At 50.4% G+C, this 20,323-nt stretch overlaps 1 protein-coding gene across 1 annotated transcript in view; it reads right to left on the bottom strand.

The window, feature by feature from the left end:
* Positions 1-7,375: 7,375 nt before the first annotated feature.
* Positions 7,376-20,323, bottom strand: part of LOC308143118 (NACHT, LRR and PYD domains-containing protein 3-like) — a 16,171-nt gene continuing 3,223 nt past the window's right edge. The window contains 12 exon segments of the mRNA XM_080513815.1: positions 7,376-8,405; positions 8,407-8,789; positions 9,689-9,735; positions 10,514-10,687; positions 10,776-10,949; positions 13,383-13,556; positions 13,645-13,818; positions 16,189-16,362; positions 16,443-18,243; positions 18,613-18,820; positions 19,049-19,115; positions 20,199-20,315. Coding sequence (XP_080369941.1) covers positions 8,118-8,405; positions 8,407-8,789; positions 9,689-9,735; positions 10,514-10,687; positions 10,776-10,949; positions 13,383-13,556; positions 13,645-13,818; positions 16,189-16,362; positions 16,443-18,243; positions 18,613-18,820; positions 19,049-19,115; positions 20,199-20,315 — 3,781 coding nt within the window. The 3' untranslated portion in view covers positions 7,376-8,117.

Here is a 20,323-nt window from a genome sequence, read left to right on the forward strand (position 1 = left end):
CGCTGAACTGTTAGCCTGTTGTTGTGCTGAACTGTTAGCCTGTTGTTGTGCTGAACTGTTAGCATGTTTCAAGCAATGAGCCAAAGCAATGGAGAAAAACTGTAACTGCAGAAGTGTTTACTTGGACGTGAATGGATAGATAATGAAAGTAGATGGATGGATGGATGGATGGATGGATAAATGATAGATAGATAGAGAGATAGATGATAGATAGAGAGATGAAGGTAGAAGTGTACATGAAGTGTGTTTTTCACGTAGTTACCTGAAACAAAGTAATCCCAGTAAAGTTCCTCAGAACGGAAGCTAAAGATCCGTCATCAAAACCTTCCTGAAGGAAATTCCTCCAGCACTTTATTTTGGCGGGACACCGCTGACCTCCAGCCGCTCCAGAGGTCACGGAGGTTTGACGCCATCACACAAAGTGTCCGCTCGGCGTTCTGCTCCGGGAACGACCCACAATGCAAAGCGCCATCGCGGCTCCAGGAATCCATTCCAGCGGCCGACGGGCGAGACGCCGCGCTAATAGAACCTGAATGTCAGGCGGATGTACGGCGCCGCGCCGCGCGGCGGGTTTACATCATGTTACCGCCGCGCGGTAATTATAGCTAACTACTCCACCGCCAGCTGCTGGACGAGGAGGGACGAGGTGGAGACGTCCTTTATCAACCTGCTTGTCTCGGATCCAGAGACGAAGACGAGACGAAGAGGAGACAAAGACGAAGACGAAGACGGAGACGGAGACGAGTCGATTAAAACCAATAAGTTGGTTTTCTCTTAAAGCTAGAGCTACACTCGGTAGAACTAGAGCTACACTCGGTAGAAAAACTAGAGCTACACTCAGTAGAACTAGAGCTACACTCGGTAGAACGCGGAGCTACACTCAGTAGAACGCGGAGCTACATTCGGTAGAACGCGAGCTACACTAGGTAGAAAAACTAGAGCTACACTCGGTAGAACGCGGAGCTACACTCAGTAGAACGCGGAGCTACACTCGGTAGAACGCGAGCTACACTAGGTAGAAAAACTAGAGCTACACTCAGTAGAACGCGGAGCTACATTCAGTAGAACGCGAGCTACACTAGGTAGAAAAACTAGAGCAACACTCGGTAGAAAAACTAGAGCAGCACTCGGTAGAATGTGGAGCTACACTCGGTAGAATGTGGAGCTACACTCGGTAGAATGGGGAGCTACACTCGGTAGAAAAACTAGAGCAGCACTCAGTAGAACTGGAGCTACACTCGGTAGAATGCAGAGCTACACTCGGTAGAACTCGGAGCTACACTCGGTAGAAAAACTAGAGCAACACTCGGTAGAACTAGAGCTACACTCGGTAGAACGTAGACCTTTGCCATGTTTGTTTGTGGAACCGAATTGGCGTTGCTAGCATGATAGCTGTTAGCGAGCTCCGATGCTAGCTAGCCTGTCAGAAGCTTCATCACTGAACGTCAACATGCAGTTTTTGAATGCTCTGATTTTTCACCGTGGAAACGGAGAAGCGGAACCTTCCGGCGTCGCTGCTCCGGCGGGACGAGAACTTGTTCAGAAGTTCCGTGTCGGTTCCCTCCGTCCTCGCAGAGACTCGTTTTCTGAGAACGAGTCTCTGCGCAGAACGAGACGACAACATGCTGCATGGCGACATCGTGACGAAATCCACTTCCTGTGGGAATGTTTATCGTTGTATTGAACGCTGAACTGCGTTGTTCTTTGATGCGCCGTGAAAATGAGGCACATCAAAGAACAACAAACACAACATGTCACTGACAGACCACATAGATCAAGACCACATAGATCAAGACCACATAGATCAAGACCACATAGATCAAGATCACATAGATCAAGACTACATAGATCAATACCACATAGATCAATACCACATAGATCAAGTAGAAATGTTGCAGTAGAAGCTGGTTAGAAAAGTTAAAGCGTCACCGTGTCGTTGCAAAATGCAAAGAGTGACGCAACCTGGTGGTTGTGAAACTAGGAACGTATAACACACACACCACACTCACACACACACACACACACACACACACACACACACACACACACACACACACACACACACACACACACACAGTGTTTCTCTGCTCTCGCCGGCCGACAGGTAAATAAATCTAAATGATTCCGAGGTTGAAGATAAATTCCTGCAGCAGGTCGTTTAGTGCAAATCCTTCTTTTATATATTAGTACACACATCTATGTAGTCAAATACTTTTGGCCGGACTATATTTACTTGGGTTATATTTTAGTGTAAATATTCTCATTAATCAACATTAAATATATATATATATATTTTTTTTTTTTTTGGGTGTTTAAATATGCATATCAGTGGTTGTTTATATGTGTGGTTGTTTATATCAGTGGTTGTTTGTATGTGTGGTTGTTTGTATCAGTGGTTGTTTATATGTGTGGTTGTTTATATCAGTGGTTGTTTATATGTGTGATTGTTTATATCAGTGGTTGTTTATATGTGTGGTTGTTTATATCAGTGGTTGTTTGTATCAGTGGTTGTTTGTATCAGTGGTTGTTTATATGTGTGATTGTTTATATCAGTGGTTGTTTATATGTGTGGTTGTTTATATCTGTGGTTGTTTATATCAGTGGTTGTTTGTATCAGTGGTTGTTTATATGTGTGATTGTTTATATCAGTGGTTGTTTATATCTGTGGTTGTTTATATCAGTGGTTGTTTGTATCAGTGGTTGTTTGTATCAGTGGTTGTTTATATGTGTGATTGTTTATATCAGTGGTTGTTTATATCTGTGGTTGTTTATATCAGTGGTTGTTTATATCAGTGGTTGTTTATATGTGTGTTTGTTTATATGTGTGGTTGTTTATATGTGTGGTTGTTTATATCAGTGGTTGTTTATATGTGTGTTTGTTTATATGTGTGGTTGTTTATATGTGTGGTTGTTTATATCAGTGGTTGTTTATATGTGTGGTTGTTTATATCAGTGGTTGTTTATATGTGTGTTTGTTTATATGTGTGGTTGTTTATATGTGTGGTTGTTTATATCAGTGGTTGTTTATATGTGTGTTTGTTTATATGTGTGGTTGTTTTCAGGATGAAGGTGACGATGCTCTTGGTCGTCGTGACGCTCGTCCTCCTGCTGGCCGAACCCGGCGACTGCGGCTTCAAGAAGAAGATCAAAAAGGCCTGGAAGTCTTTCAAGACATTTTTGAAAGGTAGGGGAGGGGATGGGGCTAGGTTAGTTAGGGTAGGCTAGTTACGGTTGGTTAGTTAGGTTTGGTAGTTAGGGTAGGTTAGTTAGATTAGGTTACTTAGGTTAGGTTGGGTAGGGTAGGGTAGGGTTTGGTTTGGCTAGTTAGGTTAGGTTAGTTAGGCTCGGTTAGTTAGTTTAGGTTGGTTAGGTTAGTTAGGTTAGGTTGGTTAGGTTAGTTAGGTTAGGTTAGTTAGGTTAGCTAGGGTTAGTTTGAGTTAGGTTAGTTTGGTTAGGGTTTGGAGTGAGTTAGTTTAGGGCTAGGTTAGTTTGGGTTGGGTTTGCTAGGTTAGTTAGGGATGGGTTAGGTTAGGGGTAGGTTGCGTATGTTAGTTAGGGATGAGTTAGGTTAGTTAGTTTAGGATTAGGTTAATTATGTTAGTTAGGGATGGGTTAGGTTAGTTAGGTTAGGTTAGCTAGGTTAATTTTGTTAGTTAGGGATGGGTTGGCTTAGTTAGGTTAGGATAGTTTGGTTAATTATGTTAGTTAGGGATGGGTTAGGGTAGGTTAGTTAGGTTCGGGTTAGGTTAATTAAGTTAGTTAGAGATGGGTTAGGTTAGTTAGGTTAGGGTTAGGTTAGTTATGTTAGTTAGGGATGGGTTAGGTTAGTTAGGTTAATTATGTTAGTTAGGGATGGGTTAGGTTAGGTTAGTTAGGTTAATTATGTTAGTTAGGGATGGGTTAGGTTCGGTTAGTTAGGTTAAGTTAGGTTAGGTTAGTTAGGTTAATTATGTTAGTTAGGGATGGGATAGGTTAGGTTAGTTAGGTTAGGTTAGGTTAGTTAGGTTAATTATGTTAGTTAGGGATGGGATAGGTTAGGTTAGTTAGGTTAAGTTAGGTTAGGTTAGCTAGGTTAATTATGTTAGTTAGGGATGGGTTAGATTAGGGTTCGTTAGGGTTAAAGAAAAAACTGAGACGTTACAATGTAGTGGAGGAAAACCTGGTTCTGTTTTTGTATTGTTAGTATTACTAATTCTATTATTATTATTATGTTGTTTTTTTTTTGTTTACCTAAAAACTTTTCCCAAATGATGTTCTAGGTTTTAAGTAATTAATAAATCAAAGTAAAATCATGAAAGTGATTCTAAAATTACTTTATTTACTATATTGTGTTAATAAATAACTGTTGTTACTTTATTTACTATATTGTGTTAATAAATAACCGTTGTTACTTTATTTACTATATTGTGTTAATAAATAACTGTTGTTACTTTATTTACTATATTGTGTTTGTAAATAACTTGTTGTTCTTGGTTGTCGTCGTTCAGGTTTCACACCCAGACCAGCGGTAGAACAGACTCAGGGGTGAGAATCTATTATTTCTCCTGGACTCTGATATTGTGAAAATGTACACGACACAAGTACATTCGGTAGTACCACTGCTGGACACTCGGGGGCGGCGTTGAGCCGTTTTCCAGCAGTTTGCTGTATTTTGAAGATCAGTTCCATTTGGTCATGTCAAAGACTTAAAAACTTTTTTTTAGTTTGTCGTCTTTAAAAAAAACAAACCTAGAGCTACACTCGGTAGAGCACAGACCCTCGCCAACCCCATGTTTGTTTGTGGAACCGAGGTAGCATCACTAGCATGTTAGCCATTGGCTCATGTCGATGCGAACTAGCCTGTCAGATAGCTACATCACTGTGAAACACTGAGCATCTCCATGGCAACAGACGTGATCTCCTTTGATCTTCCTTGATCTCCATCAGGCGTCTCTCTTCCACTTTGTATGGGACAGATTTGTTACTTTTTGGGACTGATGGCTTTTATGACCATATGTGAGCATTTGAGTGATCACTGGTGGACTAAAGTGACTGTCGGTTCAATTCTTCATCCACCAGAGACCAGGACACCAGAGACCAGAACACCAGAGACCAGGACACCAACTCCGACGGGAACAACCCACCGTACTGGCGCTGAGCAACACGCTGGTCCCGAGCTGCTAGCGCCACCGCCCTGACCCTCTACCCTCCGCCGCCCTGACCCTCTACCCTCCACCGCTCAGACCCTCTACCCTCTACCCTCCACCGCTCAGACCCTCTACCCTCCACCGCTCAGACCCTCTACCCTCCGCCGCCCTGACCCTCTACCCTCCACCGCTCTGACCCACAAAATGGCTTCTGCTGAATAAAGAAGTGAATCATCAAAGTGAATCATCAAAGTGTCAAAGTCATTGAGACCTTTGAAGACATGAAGGAGAAACTGTCGACAATAAAGGGCTGGTCAGTTGGTCAGTCAGTCCGTTGGTCAGTCAGGTGGTCAGTGGGCGGGGCCACCGGTCAGTCAGGTGGTCAGTGGGCGGGGCCACCGGTCAGTCAGGGCTTCCTGTTCAGAACGATTTTCTGAAATATAAATAAATGTTGGTGTGAAATGAGGCTGTGACACTGGGAGAGGGCAAGGCAACCCTGAAGACCACACACACACACACACACACACACACACACACACAGTGATTTACAGCAGGACTGTAACCAAACTGAAATATTAATGAACGACGTTGTTTCTCATTCTGCAGTCAGTTTGAGCCTGAAGGAGCAGAGACACGTCACTGTACCGCCTTGCTTCCACGGCGCAGTAGAGTGTAGTACGGTGCAGTACGGCTCAGTACGGTGCAGTAGGGTGGAGTGCGGCTCAGTATGGTGTAGTACGGTACAGTACGGTGCAGTACGGTGCAGTACGGTGCAGTACAGTGAAGTACAGTGAAGTACAGTGCAGTACAGTGAAGCACGGTGCAGTACGGTGCAGTACAGTGTAGTGCAGTGTAGTACAGTGCAGTACGGTGCAGTACAGTGTAGTACAGTGCAGTGTAGCAAGTGCAGTACAGTGCAGTACAGTGCAGCGCAGTGCAGTGCAGTGTGGTACAGTGCAGTACGGTGCAGTACAGTGTAGTACAGTGCAGTGTAGTAAGTGCAGTACAGTGCAGTACAGTGCAGTAGAGTGTAGTAAGTGCAGTACGGTGCAGTACAGTGCAGTACAGTGTAGCACAGTGTAGCACAGTGTAGTACAGTGCAGTACAGTGTAGTAAGTGCAGTACGGTGCAGCACAGTGCAGTACAGTGTAGTACAGTGCAGTACAGTGCAGTACAGTGTAGTACAGTGTAGTACAGTGCAGTACAGCTCAGGTTCATGTTGTAACTCTGTACCATCGAGTATCTCATCACACAGTTCGACCCGGGTATCGACTTTTACTGTAGAGAACAACTGCATCTGACAAAACAAACAAACAAACAAAGTAAAACAGAGACTTTATTTTGCAGGAACCCGGACAGGAAGCGTGGGGCTTTTATTGTGTGTTGGTGTAGCCCAGTTCAGAAGGTCTGGGTTAAATCCAGCTCAGTGGCTCCACACTGCCGCCTCCTGGTGGAAAAGCGGAACTGCAGTTCAACCTCAGGGTGTTTGAGGCAAAGCATTGTGGGTAATTCCTCCACTGCATTTCCTGCAGGAAACTTGTATGTGAACAATTCTGTGACAATATCGACTTATAAATGCACATAATGGTTGAAGTAATGGAAAATACTGTACCTAAGTTATTGTTTGTATTTTAACTGTATTTCCTCCATGTTTGTACTTTGAACTGTATTTCCTCCATGTTTGTACTTTGAACTGTATTTCCTCCATGTTTGTGTGAAGTTCAGTCTTTGTTTTTGTTGTTGTACACTTCAGAAAGAGTTACTGACTGTCAGTGTTGTTGGTTCCCCGCCGATGGTCCAGGAAGAACCTTGGTTCCCCGTCAATGGTCCAGGAAGAACCTTGGTTCCCCGTCGATGGTCCAAGAAGAACCTTGGTTCCCCGTCAATGGTCCAGGAAGAACCTTGGTTCCCCGTCAATGGTCCAGGAAGAACCTTGGTTCCCCGTCGATGGTCCAAGAAGAACCTTGGTTCCCCGTCAATGGTCCAGGAAGAACCTTGGTTCCCCGTCGATGGTCCAGGAAGAACCTTGGTTCCCCGTCAATGGTCCAGGAAGAACCTTGGTTCCCCGTCAATGGTCCAGGAAGAACCTTGGTTCCCCGTCGATGGTCCAGGAAGAACCTTGGTTCCCCGTCAATGGTCCAGGAAGAACCTTGGTTCCCCGTCAATGGTCCAGGAAGAACCTTGGTTCCCCGTCAATGGTCCAGGAAGAACCTTGGTTCCCCGTCGATGGTCCAGGAAGAACCTTGGTTCCCCGTCGATGGTCCAGGAAGAACCTTGGTTCCCCGTCAATGGTCCAGGAAGAACCTTGGTTCCCCGTCAATGGTCCAGGAAGAACCTTGGTTCCCCGTCAATGGTCCAGGAAGAACCTTGGTTCCCCGTCGATGGTCCAGGAAGAACCTTGGTTCCCCGTCAATGGTCCAGGAAGAACCTTGGTTCCCCGTCAATGGTCCAGGAAGAACCTTGGTTCCCCGTCGATGGTCCAGGAAGAGGCTGCAGTTCCCTGGTCTCTCCACCAGGTGGAGGTCAGTTACAACAACTGGCTCATCGACTCTCAGCCTCTCCAGATGTTGACGTCCTCCTTTTGGCTTTGATGTTCCTTTGTTTAATTTGCTTTATGATCAAATATCAAAAACAATCAGGTTGTGCAGTGGGGGGGGGGGGGGGGGGGTCCAGTGAAGAAGATAAAAAGACAAGAGAGAGAGAGAGAGAGAGAGAGACAGAGAGACAGAGAGAGAGCTAACCCAACAGAGAGAGAGAGCTAACCCAACACACAGAGAGAGAGAGAGAGAGAGAGAGACATGGAGGGCGAGAGAGGGAGGAAATGAGTGAGGCCACTGTCTTTTTATAATTGGCTGATTGTGAGTTACATGGTGGGTACAGTCTCTCTCTCTCTCTCTCTCTCTCTCTCTCTCTCTCTCTCTCTCTCTCACACACACACACACACACACACACACACACACACACACACACACACACACACACAGGTCTTTCTTAGAGACGACACAGACGCACAGAAGAACCGGACGGCGTGAAGCCAAATCCAAATCCAGCAGCCAGAGGCTCCGTGAAGGAGGTGGAGAAGGTGTGGAGGTGGAGCAGGGAGGTGGTGGAGGAGGAGGTGGAGGTGGAGGAGGTGGAGGAGGAGGAGGTGGAGGAGGAGGTGGAGGAGGTGGAGGAGGAAACTCTGAAGAAGGACAGGGAGCCGGCAGGAAGGTCCACATACACCCCGACCCTACCGGAGGGGGGGGAGGTGGAGGAGGGGGAGGGGGGGGGAGGGGGAGGTGGAGGAGGGGGAGGTGGAGGAGGTGGAGGTGGAGGAGCAGATGGGGATCACCCTGTTGTTGTGTCTGACAGAAAACCCGTCCCCGGAGCACTTGAGGCTCCAGGACTGGCGGTTGAGTCCAAACAGACACTGGTTCCGGTCGCCCCTCCTCCGGACCCCCCGGTACGTCGCCGCCACGTAGACCTCGCCGCTCCACTGCACCTCCCAGTAGCTCCGCCCACTCAGCACGCCGCCGCACAGCAGCTGCGTCCAGAAGTCGAAGCGGTCGGTATGGTCGGGGTAGGGCTGGCTCTCCAGCACGAAGGTCACCGTGTCGCCGCCGTCCGACACCTTGAGCTTCCGGTTCAGGGAGTCCAGGTCCAGCTGCATCCGGCGGGAGTCTGAGGGGGACGGACAGGAGACACGTCACATCCCCCCGACACGTATCGTCCCGGGGACGTGACGTGTCGGGGGGACGTCCCCGGGACGATACGTGGGGGGGACGTCCCCGGGACGTTACGTGGGGGGGACGTCCCCGACACGTCACGTCCCGGGTACGTCCCCCCGACACGTCACGTCCCGGGGACGTCCCCCCCATGTCACGTCCCGGGGACGTCCCCCCGACACGTCACGTCCCGGGGACGTCCCCCCGACACGTCACGTCCCGGGGACGTCCCCCCCACGTCACGTCCCGGGGACGTCCCCCCGACACGTCACGTCCCGGGGACGTCCCCCCCACGTAACGTCCCGGGGACGTCCCCCCGACACGTCACGTCCCGGGGACGTCCCCCCGACACGTCACGTCCCGGGGACGTCCCCCCCACGTCACGTCCCGGGGACGTCCCCCCGACACGTCACGTCCCGGGGACGTCCCCCCCACGTAACGTCCCGGGGACATCCCCCCGACACGTCACGTCCCGGGGACGTCCCCCCCCACGTCACGTCCCGGGGACGGCCCCCCGACACGTCACGTCCCGGGGACGTCCCCCCCACGTAACGTCCCGGGGACGTCCCCCCCACGTAACGTCCCGGGGACGTCCCCCCGACACGTCACGTCCCGGGGACGTCCCCCCGACACGTCACGTCCCGGGGACGTCCCCCCCACGTCACGTCCCGGGGACGTCCCCCCCCACGTAACGTCCCGGGGACGTCCCCCCCACGTAACGTCCCGGGGACGTCCCCCCGACACGTCACGTCCCGGGGACATCCCCCCGACACGTCACGTCCCGGGGACGTCCCCCCCACGTCATGTCCCGGGGACGTCCCCCCCCCCACGTCTGGACGCGTCTCGGGAACTCACACTTCCTCAGTCCGGGCTGCAGCCAGCACTCCGCCCCCCGCTGTGCCCTGCAGGACCAATCACAGTCAGGGGGCGGAGCCACGTGGCGCCGGAGGCCCGGCTTCACGTGGCTCCGCCCCCTTCTGGCCATTTACACAAAAGACGTCCAACAGCATTGACTTTGAGCTCCAACGTCACGTGTCGACTAATTTCCATGTTTCATTGATGACAAATCAATAAAACCACAATATAGAAATGATGTAAACAATAATAGGACAACATGTATAATGCGACACGACAAATACAAACAATTACAAGGCATGTTGACGTCAACAAATTGTTTTTGTTTCCTTTTGTTTGTTTGTGGTTGTTGTGTTTGTTGTCTGGTTTATATTTTGGGGGTAAATTGATTTTGTGTATATATAAAATACTCACAAGTCACCTGAGGGTGTCCATACCTGAGTGTCCATACCTGAGTGTCCATACCTGAGTGTCCATACCTGAGAGTGTCATACCTGAGAGTGACCATACCTGAGGGTGTCCATACCTGAGTGTCCATACCTGAGTGTCCATACCTGAGTGTCCATACCTGAGAGTGTCATACCTGAGAGTGACCATACCTGAGGGTGTCCATACCTGAGTGTCCATACCTGAGTGTCCATACCTGAGAGTGTCATACCTGAGAGTGACCATACCTGAGGGTGTCCATACCTGAGTGTCCATACCTGAGAGTGTCATACCTGAATGTCCATACCTGAGTGTCCATACCTGAGAGTGTCCATACCTGAGGGTGTCCATACCTGAGAGTGACCATACCTGAGTGTCCATACCTGAGAGTGACCATACCTGAGGGTGTCCAGTGTGCAGGTTGGGTCCTCCACCACAGAGGACAGCTTCTCCACCCCCGAGTCTCCTGGATGGTTGTAGTCCAGGTCCAGCTCTCTCAGACGGGAGGACCTGGATCTCAGAGCTGGGACCAGAGAGGCACAGCCTTGCTCTGAGACCATACACCCTGACAGTCTGGAGGGACAAACATGGCGTCAAGTCCACCAGGAAGGAGGAAGATCCTCCACAACATCACCCTGCTGAAGCAGCAGCTGGTCCTGACCTGAGGACCTCCAGTCTACAGTGAGGACTCTTCAGTCCAGAAGACAGAAGCTCCAGTCCTGAATCCTGCAGGTCGTTGTTACTCAGGTCCAGATGTGTGAGACTGGAGGACTGAGAGCCGAGGACGGAGGACAGAGGTCCACAGCTTCTCCAAGACAGACCACAGCTGCTCAACCTGGAGGACAACAGTCGGTCATGAGGGGAACAAAGTGTCCCTCTGTACAGAGCAAGGCCGGCCCCTTCTGGTTCCAGGTCCAGTTTGGACCCTCAAACTGTTCTGATTTGTCGACACCACAGGAAACGTAAACCAGCGTCTGCATTCATGTTCCTGAGTTCCCAATGGGAGCAAGGCAGCGGTGGACCGAGGACAAGACCCGGAACTTCCTGGACCTGCGGTCTGGAACCGGCACCAGCAGAACCTCACCAGATCCCAACATGTTGAAAAGACTCAAGAGCCTAGTTTGGTCAACGTCTTCGTACGTCGGTGGGAAATTCAATAGACAAGAGTTTGTGTTGGAAACAAAGGGAACACGTGGAAAGACTTCGTGACGGGGCCAGTTCCTGAACCGGTTCCTGAAGCAGGTCTCATGGTGGAGGCGAGAGTCTGACCAGTGAACCACGGTGCCTCGTTCTCCAGGTTCTCATTAAAGCTTGTATGGTTCTAGATAATGGAGGCAGTGACCAACCGATGTTTTATGGCGACACTTTGACGTGATTCTCAATTTTCTCCTTGTCGACGGAAAAACCACCGGTTCCTTGTCAGGGTCAGACCAGAACCAACCAAGTACCAGACAAGCACCAGACAAGTACCAGAAAAGCACCAGACAAGTACCAGACAAGCACCAGACAAGTACCAGACAAGTTCCAGACAAGCACCAGACAAGTACCAGACAAGTACCAGACAAGCACCAACCAAGTACCAGACAAGTACCAGACAAGTTCCAGACAAGCACCAGACAAGCACCAACCAAGTACCAGACAAGTACCAGACAAGTACCAGACAAGCACCAGACAAGCACCAACCAAGTACCAGACAAGCACCAGACAAGTACCAGACAAGTTCCAGACAAGCACCAGACAAGTACCAGACAAGTACCAGACAAGTACCAGACAAGCACCAGACAAGTACCAGACAAGCACCAGACAAGTACCAGACAAGCACCAGACAAGCACCAACCAAGTACCAGACAAGTACCAGACAAGTACCAGACAAGCACCAACCAAGTACCAGACAAGTACCAGACAAGCACCAGACAAGCACCAACCAAGTACCAGACAAGTACCAGACAAGTACCAGACAAGCACCAACCAAGTACCAGACAAGTACCAGACAAGTACCAGACAAGTTCCAGACAAGTACCAGACAAGTACCAGACAAGTTCCAGACAAGTTCCAGACAAGTACCAGACAAGTACCAGACAAGTTCCAGACAAGTACCAGACAAGTACCAGACAAGTTCCAGACAAGTACCAGACAAGTACCAGACAAGTTCCAGACAAGTACCAGACAAGCACCAGACAAGTACCAGACAAGTACCAGACAAGTCCCAGACAAGTACCAGACAAGCACCAACCAAGTACCAGACAAGTACCAGACAAGTACCAGACAAGTTCCAGACAAGTACCAGACAAGCACCAGACAAGTACCAGACAAGTACCAGACAAGCACCAGACAAGCACCAACCAAGTACCAGACAAGTACCAGACAAGCACCAGACAAGTACCAGACAAGTACCAGACAAGTACCAGACAAGTTCCAGACAAATACCAGACAAGTACCAGACAAGCACCAGACAAGTACCAGACAAGTACCAGACAAGTTCCAGACAAGTACCAGACAAGTACCAGACAAGTACCAGACAAGTTCCAGACAAATACCAGACAAGCACCAGACAAGCACCAGACAAGTTCCAGACAAGTAGCAGCCCTGACGGAGGACCTGGTTCTTCCAGGGACAAGGGGGGCAGCAGGTCTGCTGTGGAGTCTCAGGGTCTCCTCAGTGTCCAGGACAACGACTCTCTGTGGACTCTATTGTCCTGCATGAAGCTTTTATTTTATTAGTTTATTAAAAGTGTCCATACCTGAGAGCGTCCATACCTGAGGGTGTCCCGACCTGAGAGTGTCCATACCTGAGAGCGTCCATACCTGAGGGTGTCCATACCTGAGAGTGTCCCGACCTGAGGATGTCCAGACCTGAGAGTGACCATACCTGAGAGTGACCATACCTGAGGGTGTCCATACCTGAGAGTGTCCCGACCTGAGGATGTCCAGACCTGAGAGTGACCATACCTGAGAGTGACCATACCTGAGAGTGTCCATACCTGAGAGTGTCCCGACCTGAGGATGTCCAGACCTGAGGGTGACCATACCTGAGAGTGACCATACCTGAGGGTGTCCATACCTGAGAGTGACCATACCTGAGAGTGACCATACCTGAGAGTGTCCAGACCTGAGGGTGTCCATACCTGAGAGTGACCATACCTGAGAGTGACCATACCTGAGAGTGACCATACCTGAGGGTGTCCATACCTGAGAGTGACCATACCTGAGAGTGACCATACCTGACGGTGTCCAGACCTGAGGGTGTCCAGACCTGAGAGTGACCATACCTGAGGGTGTCCAGTGTGCAGGTTGGGTCCTCCACCACAGAGGACAGCTTCTCCACCCCCGAGTCTCCTGGATGGTTGTAGTCCAGGTCCAGCTCTCTCAGACGGGAGGACCTGGATCTCAGAGCTGGGACCAGAGAGGCACAGCCTTGCTCTGAGACCATACACCCTGACAGTCTGGAGGGACAAACATGGCGTCAAGTCCACCAGGAAGGAGGAAGATCCTCCACAACATCACCCTGCTGAAGCAGCAGCTGGTCCTGACCTGAGGACCTCCAGTCTACAGTGAGGACTCTTCAGTCCAGAAGACAGAAGCTCCAGTCCTGAATCCTGCAGGTCGTTGTTACTCAGGTCCAGATGTGTGAGACTGGAGGACTGAGAGCCGAGGACGGAGGACAGAGGTCCACAGCTTCTCCAAGACAGACCACAGCTGCTCAACCTGGAGGACAACAACCCAGAGACATTAAGTCAAATCCTGAATCTTAGGGTTGGGCTCGGGTAAGGGTTAGGGTTGGGGTTGGGGTTAGGGTTGGGGTTAGAGTTAGAGTTAGAGTTAGAGTTAGAGTTAGAGTTAGAGTTAGAGTTGGGGTTGGGGTTGGGGTTGGGGTTGGGGTTGGGGTTGGGGTTGGAGTTAGAGTTAGAGTTAGAGTTAGAGTTAGAGTTAGAGTTAGAGTTGGGGTTGGGGTTGGGGTTGGGGTTGGGGTTGGGGTTGGGGTTGGAGTTAGAGTTAGAGTTAGAGTTAGAGTTAGAGTTGGGGTTGGGGTTAGGGTTAGGGTTGGGGTTGGGGTTGGGGTTGGAGTTAGAGTTAGAGTTAGAGTTAGAGTTAGAGTTGGGGTTGGGGTTAGGGTTAGGGTTGGGGTTGGGGTTGGGGTTAGAGTTAGAGTTAGAGTTAGAGTTAGAGTTAGAGTTAGAGTTAGAGTTGGGGTTGGGGTTGGGGTTGGGGTTGGGGTTGGGGTTGGGGTTGGAGTTAGAGTTAGAGTTAGAGTTAGAGTTAGAGTTGGGGTTGGGGTTAGGGTTAGGGTTGGGGTTGGGGTTGGGGTTGGAGTTAGAGTTAGAGTTAGAGTTAGAGTTAGGGTTGGGGTTGGGGTTGGGGTTGGGGCTAGGGTTGGGGTTAAGGGTTGTGGATAAGGGTTAGGGTTAAGGTTAACCCTAGTCCTAGCCCTAACCCTAGCAGCCCCTCATCTCTTCCTCTTCCCTGGTCTTCTTCTCTCCTCCCTCTGGGCGGCGGCATCGTCACAACTTCAGAACCTTAAGGTCTAAACCTAACTTCGTTGGTTAGGATGGTTGGGTTTACACCCTATCCTGATCCTAACCCTAACCAGTTGCCATAGTTGGACTTTGCTTGGGGGGTGTTTCGCTCTCCTCGCCCCTCCTCCCGGAGTTAAATGGGCGGAGAGGGGGGGTAGGGCAGATGCCCGAACCGGCAGGGGGGTGAGGTGGTTAGCCCAAAAAGGCTTCATTGCCCTCAGTTCTGCCTCCCTTGTCTTCGTACTTAGGGGATGGGGAGATGTGGAGATCCTCCACAGGGCGTTGAACCAGCTCATTAAGTGCAACCAGACCTGCAGTGACTGCACCTCGCAGTAGCCAACCAATAAACCAATTAACCAGTCCAGCGGAGGGGGAGGTCTTTAGATCCTCTCTCTTGTCTGGGGCTTCCAGGGGTTGGGAAGGCAGAGTGGATCTGGGCTGGTCCTGAAGGTCCTAGCCCGTCCAGGAGGGAAGACACCGGAGAGACGGGGCTGGTCCCGACTGGGCTGGACAGGAAGTGTTTAAAACACGAGGAGGAAGACGATTCTCAACCCTGCCTGGTGGAACCAGGGGAACTTAACGGTAAGTATAAATGATCCTTGCTGATTTAATGGGGGACGTTGTTCTCCATCAAAAACTAGACTGATCAATAACAGATGGAAAAGATCATAGGAACCCTAAACAAATAAACAAATCAAATAAAAAAATGTTTTTACAAATTGGCCACAGCACCTCCTCCGGGGCTTGATGAGTCCTGGAGGGTGAGAGTGTCTTGTGGTAAATGGTGAAACACTCAATGACCCCGAGGTGCACAACCGACCATGTCCTGGAAATGTAGTGGGACTCAAAACGCTGCAGCACAAATAAAGACACACGACGTTCTTCAATCTTAAATCAGAACTTGCTACCGGACCTCATGGATGAAGAATAAAGGAAACCTCGAGACGAAGGATCATCTCAGTAAGACACCGATGGGATCATGGAGAGTGACAGACGGGAGTAGATTTGATGAAGTGGCTCCGGAAGAGGGAAGTTTTGTACAAGACGTGCGCCGGCCACTGCCTTGCCTTTAGCTCCCTACACCAAACTGGCCAGTCTGACGGGACGGGTGGGGGAGCTACTGAGATCGCTTTGCTAACCCTAACCCTTAACCATAACCATAACCATAACCCTAACCCTAACCCTAAACATAACCATAACCCTAACCCTAACCCTAACCCTAACCCTAACCCTAACCATAACCACAACCATCCTCATAACCAATCAACCTACAGAACACAATGATGGTTCTGATCGGTTCCACACTGGAGCTCAAACTGATGCTTGACGGATAATAATGCAACACGGGTCTAAAGTATGTGGGATGTAAACAAATTCTCTTCAGACACATAAATCCCACGAGGACGAAGGCGCCAATCGTTTTGAGCTGGTTTCGTTTTCATGACTGATGTTTCAGGACCGCGGAACCAATCCTAGCTAGCTACTGTGAAGTCCTGACTGATCTCCACACTAGAATGATGAAATGTTAGTGGAACACATTGTTGGCACATATTTTTGAAACCTGAGATTTTCCAATCTGGGGGTTTGGTCCTTTGCCGAGTGAAACAGAAGTTCCAGTCCTGAATCCTGCAGGTTGTTGAAACTCAGGTCCAGATGTGTGAGACTGGAGGACTGAGAGCTGAGGACTGAGGACAGAGCTCCACAGCTTCTCTCTGACAGACCACAGCCGCTCAACCTGGAGGAGAACCAACAATGAGAACCAGGTCAATGTTCTTCATGGACCCAGTTCTACATCTTGGTTCCTGAACCACGTACACAGCTTTGCTGGAGGCTTGGACCACTGGCAGCAGCTTCAGAAGAGTCTCCTCTGAAGCACAGTACTTCTCCAGGACAAACTCCTTCAGATCTTCTTGTGACGACAGTAAGATGAAGACCAGAGCTGACCACTGAGCCGGAGACAGTCCATCAGTGGACAGACGTCCTGATCTCAGGGACTGTTGGATCTCCTCCACCAGAGAACCATCGTTCAGTTCATTCAGACAGTGGAACAGATTGATGCTTCTCTCTGCAGACACACTCTCACTCAGCTTCTCCTTGATGTACTGGACTGTTTCCTGATTGGTCTGTGAGCTACTTCCTGTCTGTGTCAGCAGACCTCGGAGGAGACTCTGATTGGTCTGCAGTGAAAGACCCAGGAGGAAGCGGAGGAACAAGTCCAGGTGTCCATTTGGACTCTTCAAGGCCTCGTCCACTGCTCTCTGATGGAGATGCTGGAGATGAACGTCCTTCTTCAACACTTTGGACCACCAGGGTCGTTGTTTCTTCTCCAGCAGGTTGATTCCAGACTTGATGAAGGTCTGATGGACATGAAGAGCAGCCAGAAACTCCTGGAGGCTCAGATGGATGAAGCAGAAGACCTTGTCCTGGTACAGGCCTTGCTCCTCCCTAAAGACCTGTGTGAACATTCCTGAGTACACTGAGGCTGCTCTGAGATCGATGCCACACTCTGTAAGGTCGGGTTCATAGAAGATCAGGTTTCCTTTCTGCAGCTCCTCAAAAGCCAGTTTTCCCAGAGACTCCATCATCTTCCTGTTCTCTGGACTCCAGTGTGGATCTGTGGAAGATCCTCCATCATACTTGACCTTCTTGACTTTGGCCTGGACCACCAGGTGGTGGATGTACATCTGGGTCATGGTCTTGGGCAGCTCTCCTCCCTCTCTGCTCTTCAACACCTCCTCCAGAACCGTAGCAGTGATCCAGCAGAAGACTGGGATGTGGCACATGATGTGGAGGCTTCGTGAGGTCTTGATGTGGGAGATGATCCTGCTGGCCTGCTGCTCCTCTCTGAACCTCCTCCTGAAGTAGACCTCCTTCTGTGGGTCAGTGAACCCTCGCACCTCCGTCACCATGCCGACACAGTCAGGAGGGATGTGATTGGCTGCTGCAGGTCGTGTGGTGATCCAGAGGCGAGCAGAGGGAAGCAGTTTCCCCCTGATGAGGTTTGTCAGCAGCACATCCACTGAGGTGGACTCTGTCACATCAGTCAGGATCTCAGTGTGCTGGAAGTCCAGAGGGAGGCGACACTCATCCAGACCGTCAAAGATGAAGACCACCTGGAGGTCTTCAAAGCTGCAGAGTCCTGCTTCTTTGGTTTGAGTGAAGAAGTGATGAACGAGTCCCACCAAGCTGAACTTCCTGTCCTTCAGCACATTCAGCTCTCTGAAGGTGAATGGGAATGTGAAGTGGACGTCCTGGTTGCTTTGGTCTTCAGCCCAGTCCACAGTGAACTTGTGTGTCAGGACTGTTTTCCCAATGCCAGCCACTCCCTTTGTCAGCACTGTTCTGATTGGTGGAGAGCTTCCAGGTGAGGCTTTAAAGAGGTCTCCTGGTCTGATGCTGGTTTCTGCTCTGTCTGCTCTCCTGGATGCTGCTTCAATCTGTCTGACCTCATGTTCCTCATTGACCCCGGAAGTCCCCCCCTCTGTGATGAGGAGCTCTGTGTAGATCTGCTTCAGGAGGGTGGGCTCTCCGGCTCTAGAGACCCCCTCAAACACCACCTGGAACCTCTTCTTCAGGGCACCTTTCACTTTCTTCTGGCAGACTGCAGCAGACGTTCCTGAAGACAAAAACAGAAGGTAAAGTTTAGTGTCTTATTGGAGCGTCTGGGACACGGTGGGTCCAGGTCTGCCCTGGGCCTCGTGGTCATCTTATGGGGGTGGGCTGGTGTGGGTCTCTTGGGCCCTGGGCTGAGGCCTATCATGGTAAAGGGAGAGAGGACTTGTTGTCCTCCTCCTCCTGGTGGGCCTGGATGGTTCTGTTGTCCTCCTGGCAATCAGGAACTACCTTACTTGTGTCTCTGTGAGGACTGTAGGGAGGCAGCGTCCCCTGGTGATGGGGGGGGGGTTGGAGGGGGTCTCTAGGGTTGGAGTGGCAGATTACAGTGTTCGCCGGGTCGTCATGAGGAGGACAGAGGAAGACGTCTTACTGGTCCTCAGACGCCCCGCCAGCTCCTCCTGCTTCATCCTCCTCAGGAAGTCCAGCGTGATCCTCAGGAGACAGTCTCTGCTGCTCCTCCGCTCTCCGTCCTCGTCCTCCCCCTCGCTCCCGGGGCATGCTGGGTAATCTGGCCCCAGCAGCTGCTGCATCTTCTTCAGCTCCTCCTTCATGAACGTCCCCATGTTGGCCTCCAGCAGCTGGAACAGACAAACATCTAGAGTTCAGTTTGACGACGGGTGGAGGTGTGAGTGGAGGGTTGGGGGTCTTCAGGGCTAGAACCAGTCACACTTCCTGTGGTTCTCCAGCAGAACCCGCTTCAGGCCCCAGTGAAGACTGGAAGCAGGAAGGAGGTCAGACTGATCTGGTCCACTTCACATCCAGTCTCTTGTTGCCACACTGAAGTGTTGAAGGAGACTCGTTCTCACCGTGAACACAGAGTCCAGATGTTGCTGCTGGGGGGCGGAGCCTCCGGGGAGAACCTGCTGGACGTCCCTGCACAAACACCTCCACTGTGTTAGAACCTCTTGGTGTTGATCACTTCTCTCCCTCAGATTTTCTCATGGATGAGATTCATTTGTTGAAAATGTGATCTGCTCTTTAAAAATAAGTTGTGTCCTAACCCTAACCAGGTCCCGGGTTCAAGTCCAGGTCAGACCACCAGGTCCCGGGTTCAAGTCCAGGTCAGACCACCAGGTCCCGGGTTCAAGTCCAGGTCAGATCACCAAGTCCCGGGTTCAAGTCCAGGTCAGACCACCAGGTCCCGGGTTCAAGTCCAGGTCAGATCACCAAGTCCCGGGTTCAAGTCCAGGTCAGATCACCAAGTCCCGGGTTCAAGTCCAGGTCAGACCACCAGGTCCCGGGTTCAAGTCCAGGTCAGACCACCAGGTCCCGGGTTCAAGTCCAGGTCAGATCACCAAGTCCCGGGTTCAAGTCCAGGTCAGATCACCAAGTCCCGGGTTCTAGTCCAGGTCAGACCACCAGGTCCCGGGTTCAAGTCCAGGTCAGATCACCTGGTCCCGGTTCAAGTCTACTAAGCTCTCCTTCCTGGCGGTACTGGTTCCAGCCCCCCCACAACCCTGATCTGAACTAAAGGGATGTAACAGATGAACATTTAAAGGAAACGTCCTTGTTCCATCATCAAAGGAGACTAAACTCTTTGTGTTCTCACCCTTCATCAAAGGAGACTAAACTCTTTGTGTTCTCACCCTTCATCAACATAGACTAGACTCTTTGTGTTCTCACCCTTCATCAAAGGAGACTAGACTCTTTGTGTTCTCACCCTTCATCAACGTAGACTAGACTCTTTGTGTTCTCACCCTTCATCAAAGGAGACTAGACTCTTTGTGTTCTCACCCTTCATCAAAGGAGACTAGACTCTTTGTGTTCTCACCCTTCATCAAAGGAGACTAGACTCTTTGTGTTCTCACCCTTCATCAACATAGATTAGACTCTTTGTGTTCTCACCCTTCATCAAAGGAGACTAGACTCTTTGTGTTCTCACCCTTCATCAAAGGAGACTAGACTCTTTGTGTTCTCACCCTTCATCAAAGGAGACTAGACTCTTTGTGTTCTCACCCTTCATCCCCCGGTTGACGTCCAGACGTAAACTCAATGGGGTCACACATGGACTGCCCCCTGAGGAACTCACATCTGGGTCCAGGTTCCAGAGAGGCCAGGCTTCCTGGTTTGGTCCTGAAGAG

The sequence above is a fragment of the Blennius ocellaris genome (genome assembly GCF_963422515.1).
Source record: "Blennius ocellaris genome assembly, chromosome: 18".
Lineage (NCBI taxonomy): Eukaryota > Metazoa > Chordata > Actinopteri > Blenniiformes > Blenniidae > Blennius > Blennius ocellaris.